We start from the raw sequence: 11,918 nt of genomic DNA on the forward strand, positions 1-11,918 counted from the left end.
GAGAAACTCGCAGTCTTGAAGAGGAGGAATCGTATAAAAGGATGGCCAAATATAATGGCATTATGGATATGGCAAATACAGATATTTTGTTGGGTCCTGACTACAAAATGTCTAAATATCCGAAAATAGTGAGTATACTTACATATTTATATATTAGTCATTATAATCCATAATCCATAGAACTTACTATCCATTGGCATGCCTGTTATAAGATAGATAAGCTTAAGCGTTAGGAAAAAAAAATAAGTCGAGTTTATTTGTTTTTTTCTAAGATTATGTTGCACGCCCCGCTACTCTAATCTATTATGTAAACAAAAAAAGCGGCCAAGTGCGAGTCGGACTCGCCCATGAAGGGTTCCGTATTTAGGCGATTTATGACGTATAAAAAAAAACTACTTACTAGATCTCGTTCAAACCAATTTTCGGTGGAAGTTTGCATGGTAATGTACATCATATATTTTTTTTAGTTTTATCATTCTCTTATTTTAGAAGTTACAGGGGGGGGACACACATTTTACCACTTTGGAAGTGTCTCTCGCGCAAACTATTCAGTTTAGAAAAAAATGATATTAGAAACCTCAATATCATTTTTGAAGACCTATCCATAGATACCCCACACGTATGGGTTTGATAAAAAAAAATTTTTGAGTTTCAGGTCGAAGTATGGGGAACCCCAGAAATTTATTGTTTTTTTTTTCTATTTTTGTGTGAAAATCTTAATGCGGTTTACAGAATACATCTACTTACCAAGTTTCAACAGTATAGTTCTTATAGTTTCGGAGAAAAGTGGCTGTGACATACGGACGGACAGACAGACGGACAGACAGACAGACATGACGAATCTATAAGGGTTCCGTTTTTTGCCATTTGGCTACGGAACCCTAAAAATCGATGCTGAAAAAATGTTGTTTTACCATCTTATTTAATTTAGGAAGAACAAATGGATCCACACCGTAAAGTGAAATTTACAAATAATGAAGTACAGATTCAGAGGGCTGAACTAAAAGCAAAACCAGCGGAGGACATACACCAAGGTAAAAGAAGACGATCAGGCAGAGAGGTTATCATTTTATGTACGTGTTTGCTTAGTATTTGTATTTTAATTAATAGAGTTTAGACCATAGACTAGGAATCCTCTAGACGGAGTTTAGAGCAATTATTTCATGAAACTGATGCTGCCAAAAATACGGGGGTGCGGGGGGACGAGGTTAGCGAATCCCGTGCCGTGATTGGTCCGTTCAAAGACACGGACCAATCACGGGACGGGATTCTGACACTTTGACTCGAAGATGGAGTAAAACTACCGTATATAGTGGCAGAGGGGATAGCGTTACTATGCTCAGTCAAGAGGATATCTTGTCTGTGGTTTAGACGTTTAATAATTACAAAAAAATATCATAAAGGAATAGTTTATATTCAAAAGTTTTTGAAAAATACTTCGTTGTCCTACAAATACGTAGATATACTGATATTTTAAGAGCTATAGAAATTTCGATACTTAATACATAGTTACATTTGAAATTATCTTAGATACAGAAGACGTTAAAAACGTCAACGGTGACACCGCAGGTAAAGCGGTCAGCCTTGGTAAAAGGCTGAAGACTCGTATATCGCAAATAACATGCAACATAACAAAAAAAAACCGATCTGTTGCGTTTTCTGACGGAGTAGTGTTCAAAAGTTCAGACACAGATTGCGAAGAAGAAAAACATTTTATTCAAGTTGAATCGAACGATCAACTAGAACAAGAGCCACCATGTAAACACCCAAAGCTTTTCGCCTATCACTCAAACGAGGAGATAGATAGTAATGAAGAACCAACCATGCAGGCCGGAGCTATTGAAAATATAGAAAGTACACCATGTTTAGAAACAATAAGACACTGTACTAGGATCATAAAAATTGAACCTGTGGAACCTTGTGTCCATGAATGGACAGTAGAGCCAAAGAAACTAGAGGGTTGTCAAACTTCTGGAAGTGATTCTGAAGACGAAAGTTTGGAAGACTCTTCCCATACTACGGTTAATAGATGCCTCCAGGTTAAAACGAAAATAATGAATAAAAAGTATAAAAAAAACGATTCGACTGCTACTGGTATCAGTAATTCGGAGAATTCGTGAGTATGAAATGTTTCCTTAATGGGAGTTTTCAGAAAATAGTGTATCCAATTAGCGTAAATTGTTAAGAAAAGTTAAACACTGTCAGTTTTGTGACGATAATTAAAAGATTAAGCATTAAATTTCAAGGCGTTTAATTTCATAAATTATATACGATATTACAACGTAGGTAAAAAATAGGCAAATAGTTGATTCCCACAACATTAAGATTTCATAAACTATTTTCTGAAAAGCCCCTAGTACCTGCTTTTATAAATTGTTCGAGATCTTTGCTCAGCAGTGGGGCGGGGCGCTGAGCAAAGACCTCTGCCCTTGATCTCCACGATTTCCGATTTAATGCCTCTACGATTTCCGATTTAATGCCTCTTCTGGCCAGTTATTGAGGATGAGTGACTATATTTTTTTTTGTAGTTTAATAACTTAAATTCCTTGTGTGTGTTGGCGTAAGCTGTAAACTTATGAAATAAACAATTGGCAACTGTTCACTTTTGTACTGTCACAACTGCGTTCATTTTGTACCTATTTAAAGTTATTCCTTGTAATCTGATTATTCATTATTGCAGTTTGGCGAACTCTAAAAGAACTCAAATAATAAACATCTGCAAATGTAATACTCACTTAAGCCGTGACATTCAAAACGAAGCTGTAGCAAAATTGCAAGGTATTTATATTACCAAACTGTATTTAGCCTTCGAAGTATGTTCTAATTCGTCTCCTCTTATGTTACGTAATATTCTGGATGTATCAGCTCGAACATTTACGAAACTCGCTCTAGGTGCAATTGTTACAAACATGCCCAGTCTATCCTACACAAACCATCTCGTATACGACAAACATATGTCACTTGTGTCACTTATTTTCAAACTCTAGTAAATCCATTCGACCCTCCCCTCTCAGCAAATATCTACCCTATTACCTTTTCATAATACATTCCATAATCGCATAATCTAACACATGGATTTATCCGAGTTTGAAGTTAAGGGACTCACTTATTAACAAGTTTATGAGAAGTTTACTTATAATAAGGTCAATGTGAGGAAACTGATCTTCCAATGATATAAAAAAAGTGGAGTAAGAGCTTCCCACCTTATATTGCTTATATATTTTGCAAGAAATATTTAAAACAATAATTATACATATTTCCAGAACGGTGGTGTCATTGCGAAGCCCCGTGCAAGTGCCAGATGCAAGGGGGTTGTGCAATAGTGAAACATATCGAGACGCAAGCATCGGTAGCACCGCCAAGCATTCCGACGTACCGTAAGTTATTATTTATATGTCTTTCCTTATCTCAGCACCCGATGGTCCCGGACCTTTTGGAGGCGTGCTTAGGACCATAGCCAAGACCCTTTACGATAGGTTTGATGTCATGTAAAACGCCTGCTGGAACCCATTCACGGGTACAGCAATTGAGGCTCGTCAACCGGTCTCGTTGGGGCTATAGTAATAAAAAAAAGTGGAAAGAGTTCTAAAATGAACTTTGGCTGGAGCTTAAGATTGGTCTATTGTAAAGAGGTCCGGACACCTGTCATAACAATGCTAACACACGGTATCGAGGCAGGCCGTGACTTGCCGGTGACTAGATGGGTCCCCGAAACTGCCGTCGTAAAGACGACCAGGAGCAACACCGCAGGAGTGTCGAGAGGTTTCACTTTCTACCCAGTGGCTGTTAAAAGCCACTGTGCCAACTCGCCTCTTATGCATCTTTCACTTCCACCCCTTGAGCATATAGCTCTAAAGACTCCTCTCTGGACGGCCAATGAAGGCAAGCCACAGCTGAGAGTCCTTTCGGACAAAGACACGCCGGAGACGGAGACCGAAGGTTGTTATTGCGAGCTGACTGTATCCCACTGCTGGGCAAAAGCCTCCCCCCTCTCTTCTTCTACTCCTCCCGGTTTTGAGCTACATCTGGCCAGTTTCTCAAAAAGGAGTCCAAGTTATCCCGCGTTTCATTTACAGAAAACCGGTCACGTGAGAGTTCGTTCCGTACAAACTTTCAATTATCTCATGCAACTCTAAACATGACTGTTTATTTTGATATTCTTGGATTACAGATACTGCCGTGCAGAGTTATGGGACCTCTGAATGCGCCCCGAAGTACCGTGCCCGACCGTTGAAGGGCAAAGTTATAAGTAAATATAATATTATAATTTATAGGTCTGCCTACAACTTCGGCCGATTTTTATTATTTTGTCGAAATATTATTTAGTACAGGTTTTGATAAGTTTGAAGAGCTGTGCCTAATATGTGTAACATACAAACATGGCAGGGTTTGGAGGATTAGATTAAGTTACAAGAACTGCAAAGTATTATGAAGGTTACCTAAATTTAACACACAATAAATATATCATTTTATTTCATCTATTCCCAGAATGAGGATTCTGGGTAGCGATGGGCGAGTCGAGTTATCTGATTCGAATAATTCGAATCAGCCTACAGATGAGTTAATTCGAATCAAGACCATTGGCAATTCGAATCAACTCGACCACTAGCTCACTCGGCGAATGAATCGCCAATTCGCCGAGCCGAGTCAACGCTATCACACTGCTACTAAGGCCATTCAAAAATAAACCTTAATACCGTAGCCCGAAGGCTCTTTTTACAACAACTGCCGCTCGATTCGCCGTCTCAACTCGAGTTGGTACTATGACCATTCAAAAATAAACCTTAATTCCGTGACCCGAAGGTTCTTTTTACAACAACTGCCGTTTGATTCGCCATCCCAAGTATCCCAACTCGAGTTCACTGCTAGTATGGCCATTCAAAAATAAACCTTAATTCCGTGCCCTGAAGGTTCTTTTTACAACTGCCGCGTAACTCGCCGTCTCAACTCGCTCCGCGCGTGTGCCTGTGACCTTGTCGCGAACCACGCGAATCGTCGAGTCGAGTCAACTCGATTTTGTATTCGAATCAGCGGCCGAATCAATTCGAATGATTCGAATTGAAAAAAAGTGGACTCGTCACATCGCTAATTCTGGGCAGAATAAACAATGAACTAAGACTTATTTTGCAAACGTGTTTTTCAATAAAAAGACGCGTCAAGATTGTTTAAGTAACCTTTTTCTAATGCTTTAAACATGAAGTACTATATAGAATCACTATAATACCTTATCTAATAAAACAAAGTTCCCCGCCGCGTCCGTCTGTACGTATGTATGTTCGCGATAAACTCAAAAACTAGGTGCTGAACGGATTTTCATGAGGTTTTCACCTATGAATAGAGTGATTCTAGAGGTTAAGGTGTATAATTTGTTAAGGTTTTGTGTAAGCTGGGCGTAGCCGCGGGGCGGGTCGCTAGTTGGTTATAAAATTCAATATATTGTGTCATCAATATCCCAAATAATCGTTGCAGAGGAAGTTACAGAAAGAGTTATTTGGCCAGACAGTGATGACGTAATACTAGAATACGCAGATGAGACTACGAAACCAAAGAGGAACAGAAATGAGAGTGTAAAAGCCAACAGATCGACGTCAACCTTAACGAAGACGGTCGCAGATGTCAGCACTATCACTTCGGATTGGTGGAGCCCGCTGTTCGAGAGAAAAGTAAATTAAATACTTATTTTAGTCGTCATCATCATCATCAGACTCGGAATTAAACGTTCGTATTTGTCATATGCTACTACAACTACAGGTTTGCTAATTTTGGCTTTATTATTTTAGCCGATGCGAAGAAAAACGGACATGGCAATCGACAATAACTGGCATGAAAATAGATATAAAGGTCCCGCCGCGAAATGGGGTCCATTGTTATATCATCACGGTTGGTATAATCTACTATACTACTCGCTTAAAACGATCACATTTTTTTACGATTTCTCATTTAATAATAAGAGGAAAATTTATGATAGTGGTAATTTTTTCCATACAAACGTTCTCGACATTTTCTCTGGATTTTGGCCCTAGATTAATATTTTTTTAATAGTTCAGTACCTGTTTGTATTTTATTTTATTTTATGAGAACTAGGTTACTGCAACCAGCGCTAAAAACGGCCAAAAAAATGCGCCGTAAACAGACGCCTAGCATACAAAATCGATAATTTCTTTCTCATTTCGTTTCAATTAGTTAAGTTTTGGAGAAGGAAAATCTCCAGAACGAAAATTCGATGTTTTGGACGGCGCTGCAGTTGTCCTTTCGCATATTTTTGAGGCTCCGCCCCGCACCGCACCCCGCTCGCTATTTGTAAAGAGCCCACTACACACCATTGCTACACAGTTACACACCCGCACAGTGCTCACACACCGCCCAATTACCTCACACATCTCTGAAAACATTTAAAATAAAACATTGTTCCATATCCTCGCCACTACGCATCCTCGCACCTCTTGTCGCAAAGCTTTGGAAACCTGACAATCGTCTAGACTCTAGATCGAATCAAAACAAGATCAAAACCGTAAAAAAATCTTAATCTCAATCGGCCTCGAGTACTTGACTCAGAACTAGAAAGAGTAGTTTGATTTTATGGTGCGTGCGTGTGATTAAATACCACTTATGTTATTCCGTTATGAAATGGATCAGTATTTTGTATGATTAGTGTATTCATGGTACTATTTTAGACTATATAAAAGAAGAATTTCTGTTCACAGATTTAGGTGGGGCTCTTTCAGCGTCTAACTATTTATTACAGGTGAGATTCTTGATAGGTACTTATTTAACAGTGGATTCAACATCAGTTTTGAAAAATTATAGCGCTTTTTTATATCGTAATACGTTGGCCATAAAATATGATGTTGATGGCTATCTTGAGGCCTTTCTCTAGTAACTACATCGATTCGAAAGTTTCGAAACCTGATCAAACAACTTTCGCCCTATAAAAAAAAAACACGAACATAGGTCTAAAACGCACCATTTATAGTTTGTAACTATTTTTGTACAGAAGTTATTAACATGAATTTTGCTTCTAAAAATGCATAATTTTATTTTTGATCTTACCTACCTATTCATCAATTAGGTACCTACTTTATTTTGTTAATAATAACAATTCAATAACAATGATACCTATCCGCGATCCCTCGATTCGACTGGATTTTCGCGGTAGACCCTAATCACCAACATTGAGAGAAAATTGTTATCTGCCTTTCTATCGCTCTTCAATATTTGGATGATAGAGAGAGGTAGATAAGATAACACATCGAAAATAAATTCATTTTTAAACTTTAAACGTGCAAAGCCATATAAAATTTACAGATATCAATTGAAGGGATGTTTACAAAAACAACATAATTGACTACACTGGTTGACACCTGAAACGATTAACAATGTTCTTAACAAAGTGTCAACCGCTCTAAGCAGTTATGTTGTTTTTGTAAACATCCCTTCAATTAATTATGAAAGTACCTACTCCAAATTTTCTCTTAAATGTTTTTAAATGTGTCATTATTGATCTGATAGCTTTATATTTACATTCATTTTCAGTCGGAGGAGTACTACAACCAGGTATATTCTATGAACCTAGTGAACTCATCCCAATCACGTCATAAGGTAAAAATATGGGTGCATACAACTTACTCAAATGAGTCAAAAATATGTCCCATAGTTATTAATTCGCTGACATAAAAGCTATGGGACATATTTTTGAGTATAATGGGTTCACACACGCAATTCTTCATCACCATCATCATCATCCTGGCGTTGTCGATATTGGCCACGGCTCATGGAGGCCGGGGTTCGCTTGGTAACTTATCCCAAGACACAGAATAAGTACCTAATAGTATTATCATACAGAACGGACTCGCACCGCCCCGCCCCGACTCGGATTACCTCGCTCCGCGACTGACCGCGACATGAATGTGTGCGTAAGTCGCTCTACTGAGAGCATGCCAGAAGATACACAATGACGCGTGTACAGAGTACAGACGTGCCGCGTACACATATAAACGCAAATCATTTTTGATGTATGGCGTGTCCGCCCTGTGCCCAAGAATTCAAGTAGGCACTAGTTTTGACGAAAGCGACTGCCATAGAATAGGGTAGTCATACGTCCCCTTACACCGGGACATACCCCCTTTGAAGCATGTTGTCCCGGTGTCTCCGCCATTAAAAAAATTGTCTACGACAATGCTCAGAATTGCTCAAGGGTTGCCATACGACCTTATTGGGTTTAGTCTGGTTTCCTTTTCCTTCACCGAAAAGCGGATGGTAAATATTAAATGATGGGTACCTACAGTCAGCAGCAGAAGTTGCTAAGCGGGCGAGGCGTTCATAATTACGCGCTTTTATTCTCTTAACAATAAAGTCTTAGCTTAGACAAGATTATTTTGAACATCTCGCCCGCTTTGCAACTATTGCTGCTGACTGTACATAAGTCCCGTAAAATCAAGTCATTGATACGAGCCGGGCTTTGAACCCGCGACCTCCGGATTGCAATTATTAAGTCGCACTCTCTTAATTTTTCAAATTCATTTCATTTAAATATACCTAATTATACAATTATACATTTACAAGATTTTTTTTAAGTTTCAGAAATATTCCGTTAGCGAAAAGCCAAGTTTCAAAATGTATCGTCACTTGAGAAATGGTTAGTTTTATTTTAAGGTGCAGTAGATTCAGCCAACAGTACTACGATTTTTTGAGACATCGTAGCACTTTTTAGGGTACCGCAGTAAAGTAACCCTTATTGTTTCGCCATGTCCGTCTGTCTGTCCGTCCGCGGCTTTGGTCCGTCATTGTATTGTACCTAAGTGCTAGAAAGCTGCAATTTGGTATGGATACATAAATCATGTATGGGGACCTATTTTACATAATGTAAACAATCCAAAGAGGATAATCGGAATTACGTGTGTATGGAGAAACGGACGTCCCCTTTCCTCTTAAGATTTCAGGACTCTGTTTGATTTCAGGCCCCAAGGCAAAGAGACTGAAGAAATGCCACCAGCTCCGTAAAAAAGTGAGTCTTCACCTATTTAACTTAGTTATAGCCGGCCAAACAAATTTGTTAGTAGAAAAGGGCGCGAAATTCAATTTTTCTATGGGACGATAGCCCTTCGCGCCTACATTTTTTTTAATTGCCGTTTTTTTCTACTTACGGAAATTGCTTGATACTTCTAAATATTTTTAGAGAAAAAGCCTAAAATGGGCATTTTCTTGGTAAAAATATTTATAAAAAAATTATTTTGTCCAACAATCAACATAAAATTGAAGCGCTTACCTTGTGACAAATTGTACAAGTTTCCTTAAGTCGCATCTGGGCAAGCGATAAATGTGCACATGCTAACGAGTTCCCGCTCACCGCGTAATAGAAAGAGACAAGCTCATGTTTAACAACGAAATTAATGGAATGCGAAATTTTATAAAAAATAACAGATTTCATCGTAGGTATAGAAATAAACATGGAAGTATTTTTTGTGTTCCTTAATTATGTATGAATGTAACCTATCCCAATCATGCCTAATGCATTCTTTCATGGGTCTTTATTATTATACCTAAATATAATAATAATATAAGTATTGTTTAAGCATTTACAGGTGCATAGCAGCTCTGTGAACATAACGCCAAAATGGCGACCAGTCGTCAGTGAAGAACAGGCTCACGCCCTGAAGTATTACACATGCAGGTAAACTTCTATTAAAAACCGGCCAAGTGCGAGTCGGACTCGCCCGCCGAGGGTTCCGTACCTACTCTTAAGTATTCCCTATGGACGTCCAGTTCGAAATAAAGTTATTTAAATTTCAATAAGTAGGTTTATAAAAAACAAGAATTTTATACATTTCTTAGAGTATTCAGGTAAAACTGCTGGCGCCATCTGTAAAATACTTTTGACAGTCCAACCCAATAGGGAATATTACAATCTAAGGGTCTACCTCTATCTAACCTATCTATCACTCTTGCATATTCGAGCGATACAGAGGCATATAGCTGAGTTTTGATTTCGCGTTTCCCGGTAGGCCCTTTGTAGACAAACCGCCTTGATGTATCAATGTCATATTTGATTGTCTGTGAAAACTTGTCAAAAAACAGTTTAAGGTACAGTATATAATGTAAAAGTTACTCTATGGTATACTAACGTCGCTAGTGCTGCACTCTGGCGGCAAAACATTGCAGTAATACTCCCTATTTTTTAGGGACCCTGAGGATAAAGAAAAGAATCACAAACCCAGAAAAGTGAAACAAGAAAAGGACAATGAAAGGCTGTACTCGAATTCGCAAGTAATTAAAATTATTTATTATACTTAGGGCCACTTGAACCATTCACTAACCCGGGGTTAACCGGTTACACCTCGAGTTACCATGGTTACCAGTACAATTTGACACTGGGTTAACGGTTTAAACGTTTATACAACATTGACCTTAATTTTTGTTTCAGACAAACTCCAATATGTGTTCGCCCAGTATTTTTTCGAGCAGCTTTTGATTTATTTATAAAATGTGAAAGTTTTGTGTTATTAAATATAAAGTATCTAGAAAAACATTTTTTCTTTCTTTCATTAACCTTTCATGTGTATTTGATGGTCAATAATAGTGAGTTCGGACCTCGGTTGAGCTGTATATATAGAAGTACAAAAAAAATGCATGAAGATGACTAAAATTTCGGTCAGGGCGCCTACCGGGAAAATCGAAATTCGCAAATTGCGGGGATCTTTCTTTTTTACTCTCATTACGACATAATTAGAGTGACAGAAAAAAATACCCGCAAACGACGAATTTCGATTTTCGCGGTTACAGCCCAGGAATCCCAGGATCCTTATTATAATATAAACATATTAGACAAAATTATATTAGTGTTTGATCCTTTCGCATTTTCTCAAAGGTTAGCTGGAAGAGATCCCCTTTAGGGATAAGTTCGCCTTTGCACATAACATTTTTATTTTTGTTTTGTTTTTGTCCGTTTTATGTAAACCTGTTTATGTGCAATAAAGTGACATACATACATACATACATATTAGACAAAAGGTTAATAAAATCAATCCTACTAGGCTGTATAGCCTTGAGTCATTGATCTTGTTTAAATATGAAGGTAACAATAAGTATTATGTAATAACATAATGAGAATGTTTTTTTTAAACACCTGACCGAAGGATAAACATATATACAGTCTAGGGAAATTCTAAAAATGTATTCAGGTACATTTATTTCTATTCAAAGTAGGTAACACGATTTATTATTTGGGCCACTAATCTGACTGGCCAATTCTCCAAGGACCACTTGCACCATTCACTAACCCGTGGTTAACCGGTTAAACCTGGAGTTACCATGGTTACCAGTACAATTTGACACTGTGTTAACGGTTTAACCGGTTAACCCCGGGTTAGTGGGATGGTGCAAGTGGGCCTAACATGTTTTTTTCGGCTCTAACCCTTATTCTGTTAAACAAAAGGCGTTGTTTCTTTTATGCAGAGTGGTCAGTAGCTCCCGTTTTTGGTACCTAGGCTACCTACGCGTCCGAAGTAACAATGGTTTGTTTGTTCCTGGTTCGTCGTATTCCTGTTTCGTCGGATTCCTGATTCGTCGTATTCTTGTTTCGTCTGAATTATATACATATAATTAAATATGTCGTGCAGTATACCAGTATTTACTAAATATGAAGATTTAATGTAATCACCAGTGATCGTACTTTTTCTAGCATACATACGAAACGAGAATACGACGAATCAGGAATCCGACGAAACAGGAATACGACGAACCAGGAACAAACCGTAACAATGTCGTTTAAAAAGCAACTATCGTGCTGATAGTATTAAGGTTCAAATTTATGTAACAGCTCATTCGGAAATTAATGTAACAGCTCATTTGGGCGACATGTGGGTACATTTTTTGGAGATACCAAAACCGCATTGAGCTGTTTCATGGATTTGAAGCATATA

The 11,918-nt window shown here is 38.1% G+C and overlaps 1 protein-coding gene and 1 long non-coding RNA gene across 2 annotated transcripts; both read left to right on the forward strand.

Annotated features, from left to right (window-relative positions):
- Positions 1–3,653: 3,653 nt before the first annotated feature.
- On the forward strand, positions 3,654–8,640 carry LOC134657706 (uncharacterized). Its single transcript, XM_063513268.1, has 5 exons — positions 3,654–3,692; positions 5,397–5,663; positions 5,781–5,880; positions 6,705–6,745; positions 8,581–8,640. Exons 1-5 carry the CDS (start codon positions 3,654–3,656, stop codon positions 8,638–8,640), a joined length of 507 nt encoding a protein of 168 aa, XP_063369338.1.
- Positions 8,641–9,581: 941 nt separating this feature from the next.
- Positions 9,582–10,508, forward strand: LOC134657396 (uncharacterized). Its single transcript, XR_010097616.1, has 3 exons — positions 9,582–9,670; positions 10,179–10,263; positions 10,421–10,508. It is a non-coding gene; the product is annotated as an uncharacterized LOC134657396 (long non-coding RNA).
- Positions 10,509–11,918: the final 1,410 nt, after the last annotated feature.

Source organism: Cydia amplana, chromosome 20 (genome assembly GCF_948474715.1).
Source record: "Cydia amplana chromosome 20, ilCydAmpl1.1, whole genome shotgun sequence".
NCBI classification, from domain to species: domain Eukaryota; kingdom Metazoa; phylum Arthropoda; class Insecta; order Lepidoptera; family Tortricidae; genus Cydia; species Cydia amplana.